The 22,869-nt window shown below is 39.1% G+C and overlaps 1 protein-coding gene across 3 annotated transcripts in view; it reads right to left on the bottom strand.

The window, feature by feature from the left end:
- STK32B (serine/threonine kinase 32B) overlaps window positions 1–22,869 on the bottom strand; it is a 185,811-nt gene that overhangs the window by 134,044 nt on the left and 28,898 nt on the right. For 2 of the 3 annotated variants that reach the window (XM_075709205.1, XM_075709206.1), the window contains exons 1-3: window positions 18,351–18,360; window positions 17,310–17,365; window positions 8,606–8,757 (exon numbers count right to left, since the gene is read on the bottom strand). In XM_075709205.1, the coding sequence (XP_075565320.1) occupies window positions 8,606–8,724 (119 nt within the window). In that variant the 5' untranslated portion in view covers window positions 8,725–8,757; window positions 17,310–17,365; window positions 18,351–18,360. Of the gene's footprint in view, window positions 1–8,605; window positions 8,758–17,309; window positions 17,366–18,350; window positions 18,361–22,869 lie in introns of those variants that run through there. The other variant, XM_075709204.1, reaches the window with a different exon arrangement.

The following is a 22,869-nucleotide window of genomic DNA, read 5'->3' as shown; positions in this document are numbered from 1 at the left end:
CCTGCCTGAAAACAGTAGATCTGCGTGATGAACTCATTACTCTGTCACTGATTATGAGAACCACTTTACCTACAGGACCTTGGTTATCACTTTAATTACACACTCTAGCTATCATGTTTGGCATTCATAACCTTTAAAGCAGAAAAGGTGAAAAGGGGTGGGGTGGGGTGGGGGGGGTGAAAGGCGGAGCCAGAAAAAGGGGGGGAAAAACACTGCTTTCCTAAATTGGCAATTGAGGAGTCTGAAGCAATGTCTAAGGGCTCTTCTTCTTTCTTTCCCATCTCATTAGGCTGAGAGCACCAAAACCCTGCTCCCCTGCAAGCTCTCCTGAGAATACCCCTGCCATACTACTGGAGCTCTTCTTCTGGCCAAAAAGGAACAATACTCATCCCTGCCACAGATGGACAGAGAATTATTGTGACTATGCACACCACAGATCTGAGACATGGTCAAAGCTAACCCCAAGCTCATGAGAGTCTGCTTTGGATAGCAGCTATCACCCTGTGAAGGCAGAAAGGCAATAATCATGAATTCATAAGAGGAACTTGACTGAAACTGAACATTCTTAAAACAAAAGGGATTATTTTTCCCAGCAGTTTGATATTTATTAGTGTTTATAATAAAATTCCTCTGGCAGTGAAAGCTTTGAGGTGAGAAAAGTTTATTATGGGTCAGCAAATAATAGCCTGTCTCAGTAAGAATGATGCAGAAGACAGGCTCCTAAGAAAGGTCCCAGGATGCAATGAGACATACATGAAATGAAATGTCTATTGCAGCAGTTTTAATGCAAAAAAGATCAAAACTTAAACTATGCCAAAGGCCAATTCCTGCTTTTATGTGGAACATATTAAAGTCAAGTCCAAAGATATATATTTCAAGGTGACAGCAATTTCTCACAGGAAACAATTAGTCACCAGAACAAAATTCAATATAGGTAGACTTGAGACAGTGTTCCAGTGCTGGCAATTAGTATCTTAGGGTATTAAAATCAGCACAAAAATAAGGAGCTGTTGGATCATGCATTCATCAGTCAGTGAAGATGTTACAGCTAACATTCATTTAGCACAAGCATCCAGAGGTTACCAACTGGCAGTGTTGAGTCCAATGTAATTTCCACAGCCAGAAATAATATACTGAATATTTACAACTCAAGACAGATCTTTCCTATGTTCTCTTCTTCCAATTATCCTACCCTTCCTGCTGCCTCATCACCTTTTCCTGCCCTGTTTTCCTCTGTTATCATCTCTTCTAAGGCTCTGGAGAACAGATTTTTTTTTCAATCTTAGATGTAAAACTTCTATATCTTTACCTATTCCAGATTTATATTAATACAGTAATGAACTGATCTAGCTATCTGAGGAAACTATTCACCCTTTGCTCCCGCTATGGCAAAAAGGGTTCCTCCATCTAGGCTCTGTGAGAGACACTAAATATATCATTATCCCTTGATTTACAATGTCTTCTTGCCTGGAAAAGAATCTTAGAGCTCATCAGATACCTAGAATGGCCCAGGATTATAGGGCCTGGGGTTCATGACCTCAGCTAAATTCACAAAAGAAATATATATTGTATCAATAAACACGTCAGTGACTGTTCTCCAGCACCAAGACCAAATGGCACAGAAAAGTCTGTGCCTGGACTATTAAAATGTCAGCCTCAAAAAACAGGGTGATGGCATGCAAGCTGCCTACTGGGAGCAATCTGGCTGTGCCTAGGCCTTCTCTGGGACAGTGCTCATGACCCAGCCCACAGCTAGGCTAGGAGTGGGTCTAAAAATATTTAACAGTATGGAACACTGGGTTCAAGAGTCCAGGAAGAAACCAGATTTAAGTTACTAGCATAGATGTAGCCAAAGAGGGCAACATCATAGCCTTTCTTCCCAAAAACCAGGCTTAGAGCAGCTGGGTATAACCAAAGGGAGCTCAGAGCATTGAGCACCTTTGTTACTCTCCAGGAAAACTGAATGTTTGTCAGGATCTGTTGTTTCATGACCTTTTTGGGGATCCACCACATACTATTCAGACAGACATAACAGCCTGAATTTCCTTTTCAGCAGGGCTCCTTACTGCTGAAGAGGCAGTCAGGCTAGTTGCAAACACCCAGCCTGCATCCCAACAGGAAACACCACAAGCTCCCTGCTCCCTTCCAAAAATATCATGTAGTTTTTCTGTTAGATCATGGACTTTACTCATAGCCTTTAGTATGAAGTCTCATGAAGCTGGTCATATTAGATATCAGAAAATAACTTTTCCATCCCCTATAAAATATTTTCACTGCAGATTAGGTCTACTATATCAAGGCAAGCTACACAACACCACAGCCACTAAGCAAACTCACCTAGGACCAGGCTGAACCACTTCCTCTTGGTTCTTTGGGTCTTTGAAAGGTAATTGATGCTCCTTGATTGGTTATTTTCAGCTCCACCCAGCAGTAAAACACTTGGCCAGGTGTTCTTGCTTCCCTGAGTTTGTAGGTCTGTGCACATTTCTGATGCCAATCTGAGGAGCAGAGCCGTGCTATGAGGCAGGCCAAGGTGATGTTTCTCCCAACCTATTCTAGAAAGGGCACCTTCACAGAGCAGTGATAATTTCTAGTTATGCATGTGTGTACATTAAACAACCCATCCAACACTTGAGACTGAACAAATAATTTCTTCTCTCCAGCATTCTTTTCTTCTTTTTTACCTCCCCTTTCTTTTGAAGACAGACTGTGGTATTAGGTGAATTCAGAAATGCATGAGCATTTTTGCTACAATGTGTGTTCTTCACTTGTTCCAGTTTTTACTGGATTTGAAACTTAGTCTTACTCTAGCTGGTAGCAGTAATGTACTTTTATAGATCTGTCTTATGAAATATATACAGCTTCCAGAGACTGATGAGTAGAAAGAAAAATACATCGAAATATAAAGCCACTTTGAGAATGTAGCTAACACTTCTTTATGGATTGTTAAATATATCAAACATATTGTTCTGTCTATAGGAAAATGACCTATAAGCTGACAAAAGTAAATCGTTACCCTTCTCCCTCTGCTGCCTTTGAAATTGTTCTGACAATTTAAAAAGGATATAGCAGCTTTAAGCAAGGCTATTAAAAATAAGACCACTTCAATGTTCCAAGAATTTTGAGGAATGGTACAAAACTTTTTTCAGATTTTTCTGTTCAGCAGAGAAACCATTTTGATACATGATTTTTTTTCAAAAAAACTTCTGTCTTTTGTGGTAACCTGTATTATTTTCAGAGCAGCCAGTGGATCTACTCATGTTTGAAGACAAGTCATGTAATGACAAGGCTAGCCACATTGGTACATGGGGAGTAACCTGGCTCTTGGCTCAGTCCTAACACATGTTGTGAGAAAGATATTTAAAATCTGGATCCTTTCAGGAATGATCCTCATCTTGCCCAGGGGACACCCAGATATTTGGGGAAGGGTAAACATGGATAAAATGTTGGATCTTAGAGGGGCACATTGTAGTCTCAAGGTGGGACCATGTTAGGAACTGACATTTCTACAGCTCATTCGTCTAGGCTTGAAATACACAACATACAAAAAGTCTGATAAAAAGCAGGACTGCTTTTCATTTTAAGAAGGAATCTCTACTATCAGAAATGCCTCTAACGGTGATAAAACTGGCTACAAGGCTCACATATCTTTGAGCATTTATTCAATTCCATTTCTAAAATGAAGGTTATAAATCAACCCCAAGACCTTCCTGAAAAACGTTGTTATCCTCCAAGCTATTATGAGCATTTATGGAAGAATGATTCTTTTCTGTGTCAGATGTTATGAAAGACAGTTCATACTTCAAATAATATGATTTATAACTGAGATTGTGAAGTTAAATTTAATAAAGCTCAGGGAAGATGCATGAGCCTCAGAAAGCTTTTTAATATAGATCTTTTGGAGTTGAGATGCTACCCTTGTTTTATATTAGCTGTTCTGTATTGTGTATGCTGGGGTTACTGATGGATGCCAGCAGAATTACCCACTACAGAAGGTTCACCTTCTTTCCTCTTCTCTTTCTCTCCACAAGAATTTAACCCACTACAGAAAGTTTACCTTCTTTCCTCTTCTCTTTCTCTCCACAAGAATTTATCTCATTACTTCTATGTGCAGTTCCCATGCATAACTAAAAGGCTTTCCAGTCTTCATGCTTGTTTCTTGAGTTGCCAACTTTTCTTTTTGATGATGTAATTCCACAAAGAAAGATTAATGTTCTTGGTTAGTATTCCCTTTGGTTCAGGGAATTGTTGGGAGATTCACCACTATATTAATTTTATTTTGAGGGTCTGGATGATTAACTTTTGAAAATCAGCTGTTCTGGTCAAGAACAGTCCCACAAACTCATGAAAAGGTTTTCACGAGCAGAATTTCCTCCAAATATGCTTTTCAATATGGATTTGGGATTTGTCATTTTGAATGAAAAGAAATAAGATTTCATTTCAATTCATCCAAAAGCAAAGAAATAAATTTTGATGACACTGACGTTCTTCTAACAGAAAATGATACTTTGAAAAAAAATGCAAGTATTTTGATACTAAAATGCCCTAATTTTGTCATCATGTATATCCCTTCCAGACAAAAGAGCAGCAGATCAGATCTAGGCTACCTACCTAAGCTTAAGTCTTGCTTCATGTAACTGGGGACTAGGGGAGGAAGGAATCAAGGGGAAGGGACAATGCAACCAAGATAAGTACCTAATTTCCCTTTCAAATCAATGGAGAAATGTAGTTTTTTCTGAAGACTTTTGGAGTGTCATCCAGACTGGTCCAGCCAGCTAATTACTTTTCACTGAGATTGCAAGGGGCAAATAAGGTAGATACATTTATATCAACAAATCTCTTGGCACTATCATCACATTTTCTGTAGTAGACAAGTAGTCAGCTCGTCTGGACAGCAGGAGACATGAGCTCTAGTCTCCTTTTAGCATGGGCAGCCAGATCCCCAGTTCTTCACAGACTATATGACTGTTTAACCACAAGCCCACAAAGTGTTTTCTGCAAACATACTTTACTACAGTTCCTAATCCAGTCTGTTTTCAGTTTTTATCCCATGACAATCTAATGCAAAATGCATACACACCACAATTAAAGCATTTTGGAAAATCTGAGCACCACTACTTGTCTTAGTTTGGGTCTTGACTTGAATTTCTGACTCTCTCTGGGAGTATTAGGGTTTTTTTTAGTTAACAGAATGTCAGTCACTGTCTACTGATGTGGGGGCTGCAGCAGAGCTCTAGGTGGCAGATTGGTACTTACCTTCTCAGAATAAGTACTTCTGAATATCCTTGGGAAATCAAAGTTGGATACCCTGGCTAAGTATGGGGAGATGCCAATTAGATTTAATAGGCTGATGGGATTTCTGAGTTTTAGTCACCAAAATCTTACCTCAGGCAAGATTTCTGAAGACCAGTATGTACCCTTAGAGAGTGTGATAGAGCCTAGAAAGACAGGCTAGTTGAAAACAGCCCGGTCAAAAGAAACTCAACATTTACATAAGCTGCAGCTGTGTTATTGGCCATACACCATGACATAACTATTCCTTGTTAAATTAATATTCCAGTTTGTGAAATACGATAGGGTTGGTAGCTCCTGTTACAACCCATTTGTACATTTACAGTGCAATTAAAAAAACAAACAGAAAAAATCTAACTCAGAAAAATGAAGCACAAATCTAGCTGCAATTAGTGTAGAAGAAATGCAGCTTCAACTGTTTCCTTCCATTAGTATGCCAGGAATTGACTCATAAGAGGAAATCTCATGGATTCCTGCTAATAATCTAATGTAAGTTATAGCTACAATGTAAATGTATTTGATGCAAATTATTATTGCATCTAAACTGCAAGTAAAAATACATTAAACAGGCTGCTAATTCACCAACAATCAATGAAAATGCTGTTATTTTAAGACATTATTGCTGGGAACACATAAAATATGTTTAAGGAATATTCCATTTGTACTTACAGTGTTCCTTTTTTCATGGTAGTAAATAAACAAATAAAAAGTAGTTTCAATTATTAAATAAAGAAAATATAATTAATATGTTTAAAAGCTTCATATGGCTTAGTGTTAATAGAAGAGATGTGACAACTATTCATGGGTCACTTGTGATTTTTCTATTTTGCCTCTGTTGCTGTTCAATAACAGAAGCCATTATTTGAAGACAATGTGTAGAACATCTTGAAATTCAGGCAAAAGTTAGGATAGAGCATTCAGAGGTCTTGAATGTGCTACTGCAGTCTGCAAGTGTAGACAGGCCAGAAATATATCAGAAGCTATTTTAAATTCATTTAGGATTGTGCAAAGCTAATTATAGAAACATATTATGGGCCTGGTACAAAGAATGAGTTATTTGTGGTAGGCTAGATTAATTTCAGGGAGGCTTGGGTTCAGGACTTTCCTTTGCTGTGCCAGCCCAGGGTGAAATATAAGTTCTCCGGTACTTCAGTCACTCACTCTGGAGTCAGGGCTTTAAATCACTAGACATTTGAATATGAAATGTTTGAGGTGAACACCTCAGGTGAAAATACTAGGTGTCACTGAAATTAGTTTTGGAAAATTTTCTACAGTTCTAATTGTGTATGTCCAAGTCCCTGAATCACAGTAGAGGGTCATATATCCGGGGTTTGACTACACAGTTCCCCAGCTTTAACAGGAAGCATGGAGGTCCCTAGAGCAAGATCTCCTACTCTCATTTAGCCACTTTGGTTATCACAGTAGATTAAACATGCTGGGGAGCATTTCCAGGCACTCAGGCCAGCCGGCAGGGAGAAGCTCATGCCTCTGCTAGGAAGTCCTTGCTGCTGAAGGGCACTGGACACACCACATTGATTCGTGGGATACTGTGACTCTTGCATCCCAGACAGACTTGTCAACCATAAGCATTGCTAGAGACGTCGAATATAGAACACTGTTAGTGCACTGGAGCATCTTGAATAGTGTCCTTTTTGCCTGAAATGTTTTGTTAATTCTAGAGTACTACGTTTCTCTTTAATTTTCTACATTTCCATATACACATGTAGTATAACATTTGAGTCTTGAGAACTTGTGACAGTATTTCAGAAGCATGAGAAGACTAAATTAATTATTTACAATAAAAATCATCATTACACCAAACACATTTTAAGATACTGCTTATTTCAGTTTTAATCTTTGGCATGAAAAAAGAAAACAAGAAAGAAAATTTATTAGTTGATTATAATTCAGTAATTGGAATCTAGCATACTTTTTGTTTCACAATAAATATTTGATCTTTAGTCCTTCAGCATTGCTGTATTTACTGAAGTATCTTGTAGATCTTGTTAACCTAAGACTGTTTCTGCACAGTGTCTAGTTACACAGTGGAAATCTTTGTCACCTCTTGTGAAAGAACAAAAGTCTGTGTGAGTTCAAAAGAGATTAGACAAATGCATGAAAGAATAATCCATAGGCTCTTAAGCACAGAGATACCATATCTTTGGTGAAGAAATCACAAGAATACAGGCTGCTGGAACCTTGGAAAATATACTGGGGAAGTTTTGTATCACAGTCACAATATTTGTATATTTTTCTTTAAGCCTCCAACAGGATATTAGGTTAGCTCAAGTATGATCATTCATGTCAAGTGGAGAGGACTTGAGATATATATGACTAGGTCCCTTCTGAATGAATTTTGGGATCAAATCCTTTGCTGGTATAAGTGGGTGCAATTACACTACAGCTGTGTTGACTCAAGCCAGAAAATAGTTTAGCTTTTAGTTCATGAAAGATGCTAAGCTGGCAACAAGAAATGTTTCACCTGTACAGGTCAAAAGTGAGCTAAAGGATGGGCAACAGACTGTAGGTTAGGCATTGACCTCTAGCAGGACAGCTAGAACTCACAAAACAGAAGGTCTGCTTGCACTGTGACCATCTGCAGCCAATCAAGCTATTAACAAACTAAACAATTTTCATATCATAATGGTTTACGTCCTTTTTTTTCAATTATATAAGTCATTTTTAGATAAGGGAGGAAAAGTCTGCATCCCATTACTACTATCACTACATAAAAGCCAGCAAATATTTTAAGTTGGTGGTGTAGTTGAAGCTAGTCATTACTTGACCAACATTTTCTCACACTCATATGTGACAGAGACATGCAGTGGGTAACACTGGCAAGATAAGAGAAATTCTAGGTGACAAAAAGATGTTTTTCTGTTTTTCCATGTCAGACATTTTTTAAGAGTAACTGAGTTTTGAATTTTCTCCGAATCAATTAAAAAAAAATTTAACTGAATAGTTGGGTTTGCTATTCCACAGCCTTATAACAGCTGTTTAGTCCAGGTATTGTCAAAAAGAAATGATGAAGCTGGATAGAACAACACATTTCTATACACTGCTGTAACAATATGGAGAGAAACCAAACCAGAAGTGAAAAGGCGAATGTGATGTTTAAATATTCCAATGGAAAAGGGCATCTTTAAAATATTCACTAAAAATAAAACCCTCTGCAAAACCTAAATGCCTTAAAAAAAGAAGTCACCAAAAATTTTTTCATACTTTTCAGCTTTCCAGCCTTCCACAGCCTGAACTGGTGCAGCAATAAGTAGATAACAAGAGATTCTTGACAGAATTTTAAAGGTTTGCTTACCATAGATTGACTAGGAAGGGATGCTCCAGGCCTTGCATTATCTGTAGCTCCCGAAAAACATTTCGAACTTCATCTCTCTCAATGCACTTCTGTTTATTCATATATTTCATGGCATACATTTTCTTGGTGTCTCTCTTCTGTACAATGCACACCTAATTGACAGCAAAGTAAAAGACAAAGCTTGACACCTACAGAAAGGAAACTCGGCTGTGACTTTGAACAAAAGGAGCCTTTTATGATGTTTCAATAATCCAGGTCTGGACACCACAACCTAGGAACACCTTCAACCTAGGAACACCTTCAGAAAGTCCACATTACAGCTGTGCAGGAGTCTTTGAAATAGACTGTAACTAATAAATTAACAAAAGAACACCCCACCTCTGTATAAGAAGAAATGGGGACCAAGAAAAGTGGCATAACTTTCAGAAGTTACATGGTAAAGCTGGGAGGAATACACTCCAATTGCTCGAATTGCAGGCTATTTCATTAGTCATAGAAATTACTGCCTCCTGCCTAGGAAAATGCACAATCGGTGTCCTAATTCCCATAAGACAATACACACAATTTGATTACTGCATCATAAACATAGCCTACATTCACAAGGCTCAATATTTCATCTAAATATCAGAATTATGTTCCCGTAATCATTGTTGAAAAAAAAGTATATATTCGTACAGAGATTCATCATAATATTTTTGAAGTCACAAGAGACCATTACAATGATTTAGTCTCTGGCAGTAAATTTCTTTGCTTTAACTTTGTTTTCTTTTTTTGAAAAAAGTTAAATAATTTGTAAATGCTGGAAGAAAATCTTAGTCAAGAGAACTCCCATGTAAGGCCTGGATTGTTTTTTGTCATGGCAGTTTACCTTGTGGATGAAGCTGGAGACTGTCACCAGCACCACATCTAAGAACCATTATTTTAAATATGATTTCTGGCAACACAAAAAAATAAGATTGTTTGATGTCTCATCCCCAAAGCTGGTGTAAATCTCGTCTTCGTAACAGCCTTACATACGCACATAAAGCAAAACTGTATCTTCAGCAGACTTTTGCTCTGAAGGGTTTTTCCTGTTAACTGATCAGGACTTTTTAAAGTGACACTGCTAGTGTGTCTTCACAGCCAAAAGAATATTAGTCAAAAATATTATTTTGGTGCAATATTTATATTCCGGATACAGCCATAGCCTCCTATCAGAATTTTTCATCATCAGGATGTATACAGACTATGTACTGGAAGCATCTGGCTTAGATATCACAACCCTGTAGTGTCTAAATTCAAGGGTATTCTGGATTCACTTGGTGTGTTGCACTATTATTTTGTATGTATATATATGTACATACACACATGCACACATACACACTCCCATATTATACACACATAAAATTATAGTATACACACATAGTATACACACATAAAAGTAGTGCTCAGAGATCAGATTACAACATGGTGCCAACCAAAAAGAAATCCTTTGGTTTTGAGTTGTATTTTAAGGAACATGCCTGCTCAGAATTCAGAAATGTTCTGGAGGAACTAAGACAACTTCCCACAGCTGAAACCTCTGACTTTAAAAAGGTGTCATCTCGACTCTGGACCTGGTGACAAACCACCAGTACCAGGGTGAGGACCCTAGAAAGACCTACTATGTGGTCACTTATTTCTTAATCACCAAGGAAAGGCTCCAGGAGTGTATGCATCAGCAAATTTTACTTCCTCTACCTTTTTCCAGTCCCTCCAAGAGGAACTGGGCTAGTAAACCCAAACTACATTTATTTCTCTGCATATCTATTTCCATGAAATATGTCCCTGAGCTCAAATCTGCTCCAAAGGGACGAGTTAATAGAGTACTTTTAACCTATAATGATAAGGTGAAATTAAGCAGAGTTTCTAATTACCTTTCCTAATATCAGGAGATGTTCTGCTAATTAAGTAAAACATGGATGGTAATGTTTTGTCTTGAGACCATCAACGTTGCGCAATAGTGAGTACCAAAGTTTTGTTTCATTTTCCTCCTTGGGCTATTATGGAAAGTCTGAATGTTGGTGATGTCCTTAAGATAGCTAAAGGTTCACAGTTACACAGAAAGAACCCAGGCTGTGGAACAATGAGGAAATGGGGTTGGCTTTTGGGGGGAAGAAGAGGTAGCAGGTGGGATTGAACTGAAATGGAGGTTTGGAAATGAATTGTTCAAGATTCCACAGGTTCTTCAAAAGTATAAGCAGAATTCGCAGGGGCAATTCTTGACATCCTCTCTGAGATTATGCGGACACTCCTATTTAGTGAATCACATTATAAAGCACAAAGTTTATGGATTTTGGCTCAGAACCTAAGTCCAGAAGTTCATTCACTTACATGAATTTGCAGCATGATTTTCATATGAAGCTTGGCCAAGACTGAGGTGTTTGCAGAAGTCTCCTTTACATAAAAAGCCTCCCTATTGAACCATTGACTAGTGAGACTGCTGAGAGAATGGAGTTTTGCTCAGCTGAGAGTTCCAGGTTTGACCAATGCGGCAAACTAGGATCACATACAGCACCTAAACACGCAATGCAAACAGGTTTTGAAACACTGCTGTGACGCCAGAAGGCACTCAGTTCTCTTACCTGCCAGTAAAGACAAGGGTATCCAGCACAGTTGAAACAGACCTTCTGTTGTTAGTAGAAGCTTGCCTAGCATACAGCTTTAAAGTAGAACGATAGTAAACATTTCCTAGTAATGTGTACCTACGCACATCTTTTAACATGGTTTCAAAATCAATAGGATTTTAGTGAATATACTAAAGCTAGTTCCTACTAAAAATCAGGAAATACAAGCTACATCCACATTGGTGTTATTGTGAAAAATGCCTGACATTGCTATGACAGTGCTAACTGTAGTGGTGATCCTCCTTGGCATTTCTACCTGCTGGCTGTAAGCTCTTCTGAGCAGGATGTCAATGGGCTGAAGCTTTTCCACTACTGCAGGAAAGAAAGGAAAAGCCCTCAAGCTCTCCTCACATGTGCAGTCCTAATGGGAAATGTTTAAATTGGGTTTTTTTGTTTATGGTTTAAATTCTTTCCAAATGAGTCATTTTAAAATAAGGACAAACAGGTGCTCTGGCACCTCAGCAAACAAATTCTGTGATGACTCATTATCATGGAAGTCTATGCAGAATTGCCTTATTTACACATATCAGTACGGAAGCCTGTCACGCTCACATTACTAAAATACCTTCTTTCAATCTTTCTGTGAACATCATTTACCAAAGCCCAGAGGGTACCCTGCTCAAACTGATATCACTGCTTCAGCAGCCTCTCTAGATGATGCTTCAAACCAAATATAAGTGTCATGAACTCAAAAAATGTCTCGCTTCATAGTCAGCAGATAGGGACAGCCACATCTGTCTCCACATAAGCTATGGGTCTAAACAGGTCCAGGGGACCATTTCTAGAGGGATGTCTTCTCTTTTAAAGTCCCCCTAAAGAGACTGTAGATGACTAGCTTGGATGTAGGCATCTGTGGTCTACATGTTTAAAGGTAGGCAATATGAATCCTCATTAATTTTCTCTGGAGGTAAATGGTGCTTATTTTTAAAAGTCTCTTGCGAAAAAATTCCCTTTTAAGGAGAGTTTTTCTACATGTCTTAGCTGTTATCACAGGGTTGTTTCTTTTTTATATCTGGGAGAAGGTAACAATGAATTGCCTTCAAAACTATGAGGTTAAAAGAAATTTGACTGGAGTGTGACTTGGAGCCACTTTCCCTCAGAACCAGGGGAAGAAAGTAAATAAATTATGACTGCAGAGCTAAACTTCATTTTTCAGGAGCAACATATGCTATGATCCACTTCTAAGCTACCTTCTTGGATTTCCGCTGATTTCCCATGCAAAAAATATAGCACCTACAGATAGAGTTTGATCTGCAGATTAATAGGTCACACAGCCACTAAGACTGCTATGGATGACAAAGTGCCCTATGGGCTATGACAGACCTAGGTAAGTGAAGCAAGAGAGTTGTGCTGAGTAAAACTGGGGCAGAATTTGCTAATGGCTTGCTGTGGAAAGCTGCATAATGCTGTGTAGGCTGAGAAGCCATAGGTAGCTTCAGAGAAGCTCTTCGCAGAGCAAAAGATGGGGATGGCTGAAAAGTTTGACTTGCAGCAAAACACCCATTACTCCTGTCTCCCACTAACTTCAGAAGACTTCTAGCTACCATGTTCTTGGTCCAGAGAGAACAGCAGGGAGCGGGAGCACTTAGTCTCAAAAAAGCCATTTTGGTCTGAGTTTGGTACATAACTACTTAGACCTCTCAAACTACCACATGATATTGTTTCATGACAGCTCATAAAAAAAGGAGAGATGCAAAACCGCAGCCGGAGAAAGCTCCTCTGTGCAAGGCCCCTGACAGTGGAGACCTGGCAGCTGGAGGGCACACCTCAGCCTTGCTCCTGTATCATAATCTTAGGCATCAAATATGTCAGGTCAGTAGATCAGATGGGGCACCTATAGCTGCCATGAGTAATCACAGCCCAGGAGAGGGTCTGTGGCACTGCATGGGCAGAAGACACTCACCTAGACATAGGGGGCTACAAGACAGAAATCAGCTATGTTTCACACTCAGTGTGGGAATTGACAAATCTGCTATGAAGTGTGTGCCTGAAATACTGCTACCTTGTCTGTTCTTACCCACAAACTCCAAAAAATTGGTGCTCATAGTCTCAGCCTACAAGCAGAGTTGGAAAGATTTACACAAAGAGGCTGGAGAATGGATGTCGTAAGTTTGGATTTACTCTGCCAGCGAATTTCCTTGAAATAAGGGGATTCATTCCCAGATTCCCTTGAGCAAACCACAACAGCTGGAGCAGGGACCAAGCATCTGCTTAGTCTCCTTTCATATTAACTCAAGCTAAAAAACCAGGTGTTTATACTGTCAAACAATATTAATATTCTGCAGTAGTGCATTATGTTGCTTTTATGATAGCAGCATATTTTTTCTGAAATACTTTGCATATTATTTAGTAAAGTACCCTTGATCAGTGCAGACGTGATCCTGGGCTCCCATCTGTTTTATACCAGTGTAATTTCAATTACTTCAGCAGAGGAAGTCACTGTTTTATACAACCAAATTAATCAGAACTAAGTCCTGTGTCTTAGCATCTTAGACAAATAGAAGAAAAAGTTTGTACATTCATATCATAATTTGAATTTAAGGAGGTCAGATTGTTCAATATACCAGCTCCCATGAACAAAGGACTTGAAGAAAATTGGTACTATCAGATTCCTGAAAACTAGTTGTTTCATGTGAATACAAATTATTTTGTGGCAGTAAACCTGCAATTATATGGTTACTGTCACAGTAAAGAACGATGATAGTTCTTGTATTTCACTGCTAGTCAGTTTTGTATTTATTGGATGATCTTCAAATATATAATTCTTTGCAATACTTTGTTTGATAAGAATGATGGCTTTACATATAGCAAAATGGAAAAATTTAACAGATTAAACATGAGAGAGCATTTTTAAGTATCACATGGCATAAAGAAATAAATACTTAGGCCATTGTTGAGCATTTTTTGTTTGAGTATTTTAAAGTGTCTACTTCTGAATTGACTTAGAAGAGAAATATTTAATATATGAATAAAAGTTGTTTGGACAAATTTTCTCACCTGGCTCACTTCAAATGTATTTGGAAATCCTAATAGCTGGAACATGTTAAGCATAACTAGCTTAATGGTCTTAAAAAAAAAAAAAAAAATCAGTGTTTCCTGTTACGTATGAGAACACCAAAGCATAAGCAAAGAGCTACTTTCATCTACCTAGCAAAGCAAGGTCACTGAGGCCAGCAAGGCTACCTTTGGAGGAGTGCCACATACCTTGCTTGGGTACCACTGTCACCCTTGCAGCAGCTCACAGGTCTGTACCAGTGTCTGTATATATAGACACAAAAACCAGGCATGTATACAAGTGCCCAGGATGGGGGATAAGTGTTCAGTGAGTGGTCACACACTAGTCTGCCATAGCTTTCATGCCACTTGGCTTGAACAAAAGAACTGTTGACTTACACAGAAGCTGTGGCTGTAATGGTCCTACACAGTCTCAGAGTTCACCTTCTTCATCTGTTCCTTACCAGGGTGCAACCTGAGCTCTGAAAGGACACCTTTCCAAGCAGAGGGAAGTGAGCCTGCTTGTTTCCAGAAACAGGAGTGTGCTCCTTGTTTCTCTTCTCTCCACAGCCATTTCCTACACTCCTCACAACTGTTGTGATGTATCTTCACTTTTTCTGGGGAAGATGCTACAGTGCGTAGAAGACTGCACCTGCTCTTAACATGTCCCTAAGAAACAGCGTGTACTGAGGCAGTTGCTTAAAACAGGTGGCCACTTCTCAGAAAAGACAAGCTCTTGAGATACAAAGCATTTGATACCAAATGGCCTAGGAATTCCTGTAACAGCAAATGTTGCTTCTGTGAATTGAAAATGCCAAAGGAAAAGGCAGGGAGCTGCTTTCTGAAGCCAGCTGGGAGGGACACAACGTAGCTGCTGAAGCAGTCAGCCCCGATGGAGGAGGCGAGGTACCGAGGATCACCTTGAGCTCTGTACACGAGAGCGAGCTGAGCTGCGTGGTGTCTCTGCCATATCAGATACCTCCTGCAGCAATATCCTGCTAGAGGCCTAAGGTTGCTGTAGCAACCACAGTAATTTAGGGCGGGGCGGGGGGGGGGAGAGAGAGCTTGTACCAACAGCAATAAAATAAAAATTAGAGCATGTCTTAAAACATCCTACTGCTCTCAGAAAACAAAAAAAAGCCACAGAGCAGCCGTAAAGGAAGAAGGCAGTTTAAGGAAGGCTTGATACCGAACATGGTGTTACATGTTGCAGGATGCTAGAGCACAATAGACCCCAAACAGTAAACAGCGAGTCAATAGAGATTAGAGGTCTTGCATCATTTGTTGATATTTTCTGCTGCCAGGTACTTCCAGAAGGACAGTAATAGGAAAAGTTGCCAGCAACGAGGCTTCTACATGAATGATAAAGGCAAGACTGACTCACAGAGAAAGACGAAAAGGTGACTGATTTACCATGTTGTGCTTTTGGCTATGGTATAATAGGTAATTTTAAAATGGTTTTCTTTCTTTCCCTGTCTGTGGAAGGAAAAACAAGGTGATTGGTCAGAAGCTTGCATTCATTTGGGAAAATTAAACCCATTACACCAAGGACTCTTCTGTTGCATTGACAGCTGCAAATTAAGGATTTAAGTTTAGAGGGGACTTATACATGAGTCCTTTCTTGCATTAAACATGTTCTCTCAGAGTTGTGAAACTCTATTCTCACCCATACATACTGCCAAAGCAGGCTCACAAGAACACCGCAGCTATATTAACCTGTAAGAAAATTAGATGTTTCTAGAAATATCATAGAAACATTCACCAGTTTCCTGAATGCCATGGAGAAGAGTGGATCAAACGTCAACCGACAAGCCTTCAAAAAGCACGTAGGCTTGTTTTATTTTCCTGCATGATGTGGAAGGGTGAGGGCCCCTTTGAAAGGGCAGAAACAGTAGAGGTGTGAATGGGGAAACTCTGAAGAAAGAGGGTTGCAGATGATCTTTGTGATGGCCAGCATGATTTGGATATATCTTTAACTGTTTACCTAAAACTAACTTGCACTCCTGGACCACTGTTTAGTTTGACATGATATTCCATCAGTGTATTGTGATAATAAATAATCATAGATCTCCAGCCTCCCTGATTTTTAAGGGATTCTTGAATACCATTTTGCACTAGCAGCATATTCTCCTATTGACCTCAAAGAGGGTTTTTCTTGGAAACTACTGAACTGAATAAGGACCATGCCATGAAGGACCATGCTGTTCTGCAAGAAGTATTTCAGGCCTCTGTAAAATTAAAGTAATTTTTCTGCATGGAAGGTCAAGAGCCAGCAAAATCCTGTGTATGTGCTTAATGCATAACTACAGAAGTATCTCACCGGCACTCAGCTGGCATATACGCAAGAATCATTTAAATCAAGATATTGCTTGATCAGTGACTGAAGTTATATTTCACCTTCAAATGGATTCCTGTGAGTAATGGTTTCTAATATTTTTATGATATGATTTTCTCTGACTGCATGGCCTTGTATTTACCCATATTAAAATTTAAAACCTTGTTATAGTCTTTATTATAGGAAAGAAATGTCATCTACTCATGTGTAAACAAACCATGAATCTTCTCTGTTTCAGCAAAAGCCTGTTGAATCGGACAAACATTTACTCAGTGATCATAATTACAGTGTATGTCAGTATATACAGTCCCAAGTGTATTAAATCTATGTAAAATGCCTTTAAAATACAGCAATTATTTTAAAGACACGAATAAGTCCAGAGAGTTAAGAACGAGATCACTCTAGTGGACTGTCTAAAAAAGTAGTCTGCTCCTACCTTTTGGTTTGTTTTTATTTTGGGGACTGATTTCTAAATTCTGCTAATGCCCACTGAGAAGACTTAATTATTACAACAATTTTTACTCAATTTACTCAATTTTAGTGAATATATTGTAATTGAAATAATTTAATGAATAGTCAGAGTCAGTTCATACTAATGATCAGATGTCTTTAAGAAGCAGAAGGCTACAAAACCTATGTTTCTTTATCCTAGTCTAATCAAGTCACACCAGAAATACACAAAGGAATTATCTATTAGGTTTTTAACTGCTAAAAATAAATTGATTCTTACCTTTCCAAAACTCCCTTTCCCAATAGCCCGCAATATTTGAAAGTGGTCAAAGTTAACTGCAAAATAAAGGAGAGAAGAAAACGAAAATAGTTTTTAGAGTGCCAAGTCTGAATCAGAAATCAGATAAGAAAAGTAATGACAGTGTTTCCAAGTAATGTCATTTCACCATGTGGTATTTACTTTTCCTCTTAAAATACCAAACATATTTAATATCTAGCAAAGAGGAGGTTTGCTTTAAAATATGCTCCCTTAATTTTATTCCTCAGTCCATCTTGGTCCAATGCTTCCAGTGCCCAGTATCTCCAAAAAGAAACATATCTGTCCTAACCAAGTAACAAGACAGTTAAGCTAGCATTATGCAGCCATTAGCAAAACCAGTTCATTATTTTCCAGAAAGATTAAGATCTATTAAAAGGGTACTGAATAATTCAGGTAAATAACACCGCCTACTTACAGATATGTAGTAATATAAGGATAGTATTGTTACAGTAATCACTCTGCAGGACAATTCCCATATTCTGTTACAGCGATGGAAGCTTGTCCCATGATGAGCTAGCAGGATCAGCCCCTCGGAATTTTGCCACCTTAATACAATACATAATGCTAATATTGTAAGACTATTTCATAGATGTAGCATAAGATTGTTCTGGGAGATTTCATTTTAGATTGGCAGTAGAATGGATTTACTCCCACTTCGTGAAAATCTGATGGCATAGTCTGCCCTAGACACTGAAGTGGTTTGCTGTGAAGGTGAGTGAGTTCATTTCTCAGAAATGTCATTATTGTTGGTGTTGCATGAGACAACACAGCATGACCTTCAAATCTCTGGTTCATTGTTAGGTCTGGTGGTTTAAAAAAAATCCAACAACATCCTGAACAAAATTGATACAGAGCCACTGAAACACAAACATGACAGTGTGTGATAGAGTTTTTACAGTCACTTGTCAGAAAAGAATCACACTTAAAGCTAAACTCAGTGAACTGGAGTTGGCCATGTTCGGTGCAACTTCACAGGATTTTTTTTAATTAAAACTTTCTTACGTTCCTCGCTTTGGTCATGTACCTCCATTTATGCACCCATTATTGGCCTAACAGGAATCAGCAAAATTATGGAGATAGATTGGAAAAATGTGGTAACATGAACAAATACAACAAAAATGTGACTCACATCATGAAGAAGAAAAAAATCCTATAAAACTAATAATACTTTAAATATCTATGAAAAAAGTTGTATCAGCTCAAGCTAAGCACTGAGTAGGAAGTTGCTAGTTTGATATCAAGCCACTGAAAAGGGCTAAAATCTTATTTTCCCTGTTCTGGTAATATCTGATTTACACTATTAACGCCACTTATAATATATTTAAACATTTGTTTATTTATGCTTGCTTACATTGTTTTCAAGGAAACATTGTTGCTCCTTTCATTCGTGCAGCTATAGCAACCACCTTCCTGGTAATTGCTGGAGACCAAATCAAATCCAGAGCTGACAGAGCTGAAAGCAGCAGGCTCTAGTCTTTAGCAAAGAAAGATGGTTATTCTGAATACAGCAGTTTTAGGATTCAGATGTTAAAATGAAAATGCATAATCTTGCAAAGGATTTATAAGCTGCTTGAAAATTGGAAAAGAAATTTTGTGCTGAATCAGGTAAGACTTAGGGTTACCCAGATGTTTGAGCAGCAAGATTGTCCATCAGTGACCTGCAGCTGGTCTCTGCCCACAGATTTTACCAGTGGGGCACTGTCTTGTAGTTCCTGCTGGTCAATACTGGTGTGATGGACAAGACGGTCAGTTTAGCAAAACCACCTTCCACACAGACTTACATCAACTTAAATCTTGTTCCCACAGGTCATCCCTCCCAAGCGCATGCCCCTGAACAGAGGATTTGAGAGCTTAATGACTGAGATCTTTAAGTTGATCCTTAAGTTTAAGTGGGAATTCAATACAGCATTGAAAAGGTTCAAAATGTGTTAATCTCATTCATTTCTTTGACAGGGAAAGTTCAGCAATTTTTCCCTCCAACATGCTGGTATTGTCTGTGTCACTCCCCTGCTTTCAAACCTTTTGATGTTTCCTGTTTACTTTACCATCCACGTTCCTTAAACAGGTTTTACCATACACGTTCCTTAAAGAAAGCTTAGTTTGAGTTTGTTCTTTACCTTGCAGTTATTCAGCTGAGGCCAGTTCCCAAAAACAACTGGAAAACTGCTGAAACAGTCTGTAATTATCTAAATTTCAGTCAAGCCACATTTCAGTAAGACTTGTCCTGAAGCCTGTCTGGTTTTGAAATACATCAATTTGATGAATTATTTTGTTTTTGTAAAACTAAGATTAAGCATTTATTTTTAGCTATGAGAAAGACTTTTTATTGTCCGTATAATGTCTATTCTATTTCTCTGTACTTCCTTCTTTAATGGTGTTTATTGCTCTGAATGACTAGAACAACTTTTTTTTTTTTTTAATTGGATTTAATTGTAAATTGGATTTCCAAAAGAAAGAAATGATTAAATGAGGTATTAGACCATGGAATTTAAGATGGATTATTAGTAAGTCAAATAACTGGTTAGAAAACACAGCCACAACAATTGATCAAATTTTCTCGATTTTTATGTTTAACAAATAGAAAGTGGGATGTTCACATCTTCATTAAGAAAAAAGAGTATTTTCTTTCTATAGTTCACCGTCCCATAAGCCTTTTCTTAAACCAAGGTACAAAAATTGCAACACATTTTGTGGGAGAAAAAAGAAAGATTATTTTAAGTGACTGTGGAAGTGTGTAAACACAACTGAGCCTACATTTGAAATAAGCTAGGATTGCAGCCACTGTGGTCTTCTGGAAAGGGTTAATTCACTAAGGTGAGACAACTTGGTCTCTTCTAATCATTCAAACATACTCACAACATTGTACATTTAAAAACTGGGGAAACTCCTCCCGTGGGATGTTAGGAAAGGATAATAAAAGGGAGACCTCTGTAGTTGAGACCAATACCAAATTCAGCTGAGTAAAACTAAGATGCTTTAAGCGACAGTCCCATCAACAACAGATCAGCCATGCAGAACTCAATTCAGCATCACAGCTCTGATAAACAGCAGATGGTCAAGCTAAGTTCACTGCCGCCTTATTACTACAGTAGTCATTCTCCTCAGGTGTTTTCCTCAGGTGTTTTTAATCTCACACTCTCAAAATTTTTGGCTCATTGGGTTCATCACACTTTTTTTTAGGTTCTGTATGTGATTTTTCCCCCTTTCGGTGAAAATTCAACACCACAGGGTCACCACTTATTCTGAGAAGAATTACAGCTCACCATGACCTCTGGCATTTCCAATGTTTAAAGTATCATCAAGACCAGACATTGCCATTTCCTCTGTGCAACAAGGATATCACAAGTATTGTATTCTTGTCCTCTAAAACATGACATGTCTAACTGTTGTGGAGCCTGGTGTTGTAGCTAATGACATTTTTCTAGTGCAAAGTCCTGCTGAGATAATGGTGTGGCTTGCAGAAGGACACTTTCTTCAGCAACAGTAATATGACTTTACTCTTTTGAAAATAGCTTTCTTAGTATCCTTTACTCAAGAGGAAAAAAAAATATTTTTTGAAAAGAAATACTTTTTGAGCACTTCTTTCATTTTGCTACCACACCATATGTTGGAGATCTTAGACATAAGCTCTGAATTTGCATCTTAAGAGTATGGACATTTTTCAGAAATCAAAATTAATTTATATTATCTTAATCTAATTTTCCAAACAGGCAAATTCACAGAATGACACTGAGCAACAGTATGAGGGAGTTTCCTTTCTGTTTTACTGATTTTCATCAAGTCGTAAAAACCAGGAAGTGTTATAATCTCCCACCTTCATCCCTAAAAGAGTCACCATTAATTCAAAACTTAGAAAGATTATGGAATAAAACAGATATTTGGCTAACTAAGGGAGAAAATTGATCAGCATTTATGGCATCTGTCGCATGATACAGTATTAGAGTGACTGATGCCTGTTAATTTCAGTAATGAGCTATATATGCATATAAATGAAAGTATTTTGTTTCTTTCAGTTTAGTCACACTCAAATAAATCATAAATTAATTCCATTGCACAGCTTCAAGTCTCTATTAATAACTTTAAGTGCAAGTATACCTTACTTCAATTACTTTCATGGTTTTGAAGTAGCCCCATGTAAAGCATTTTCAGTAGTTTGCTTTTGAACTAATAAATTAGGAGAGTAGCTTGGATGATGGTAATGGGATTCACAAGCTGGATGAAAGGTTGCACCCTGCTTCCCTGGGAAAGTCAAAAAATCTGGTCCTAGCCATTACAGTGTCATGGTTTAACCCCAGCTGGCAACTAAACTGAGCTAGAGGATAGGGATGGGGACCAGAATGGAGCCCTCATAGTCCAGGAGGAAGCAGTTAATGACCTGCTATGCCACCTGGATGCTCACAAGTCTATGGGGCCAGATGGGATCCACCCAAGAGTATTGAGGGAGCTGGCAGAGGAGCTTACCAAGCCACTTTCCATCATCTATCAACAGTTCTGGTTAACAGGGGAGGTCCCTGATGACTGGAGGCTTGCCAATGTGACACCCATCTACAAGAAGGGCCAGAAGGAGGACCCGGGGAACTACAGGCCTGTCAGCCTGACCTCGGTGCCAGGAAAGATTATGGAGCGTTTCATATTGAGTGAGCTCAACAGGCAAGTGCAGGTCAACCAGGGGATCAGGCCCAGCCAGCACGGGTTCATGAAAGGCAGGTCCTGCTTGACCAACCTGATCTCCTTTTATGACCTGGTGACCCACCTGGTAGATGATGGAAAGGCTGTGGATGTCATCTACCTGGACTTTAGCAAAGCTTTTGACACCGTCTCCCATAATATTCTCCTTGCGAAGCTGGCAGCTCATGGCTTGGACGGGCGTAGTCTTCGCTGAGTAAAAAACTGGTTGAGTGGCTGAGCCCAGAGAGCTGTGGTAAATGGAGTTAAGTCCAGTTGGCGGCCGGTCACGAGTGGTGTTCCCCAGGGCTCTGTTTTGGGGCCAGCCTTGTTTAATATCTTTATCGATGATCTGGATGAGGGGATTGAGTGCACCCTCAGTAAGTGTGCAGATGACACCAAGTTGGGTGGGAGTGTCAATCTGCTGGAGGGTAGGATGGCCCTGCAGAGGGACCTGGACAGGCTGGACCGATGGGCCGAGGCCAACTGTATGAGGTTCAACAAGGCCAAGTGCCAGGTCCTGCACTTGGGGCACAACAACCCCATGCAACGCTACAGGCTTGGGGAAGAGTGGCTGGAAAGCTGCCTGGCCGAAAAGTACCTGGGGGTGTTGGTTGACAGCCGGTTGAACATGAGCCAGCAGTGTGCCCAGGTGGCCAAGAAGGCCAACATCATCCTGGCTTGTATCAGGAATGGTGTGGACAGCAGGAGCAGGGAGGTGATTGTCCCCCTGTACTCGGCACTGGTGAGGCCGCACCTCAAATACTGTGTCCAGTTTTGGGCCCCTCAATACAAGAAAGACATTGAGGTGCTGGAGCATGTCTAGAGAAGGACAACGAAGCTGGCAAAGGGTCTG

The sequence above is a fragment of the Pelecanus crispus genome, chromosome 4, assembly GCF_030463565.1.
Source record: "Pelecanus crispus isolate bPelCri1 chromosome 4, bPelCri1.pri, whole genome shotgun sequence".
Taxonomy (NCBI): Eukaryota; Metazoa; Chordata; class Aves; order Pelecaniformes; family Pelecanidae; genus Pelecanus; species Pelecanus crispus.
Note: the sequence above shows the minus strand (reverse complement) of the source record. Positions and strands in the feature narration are given on the sequence as shown.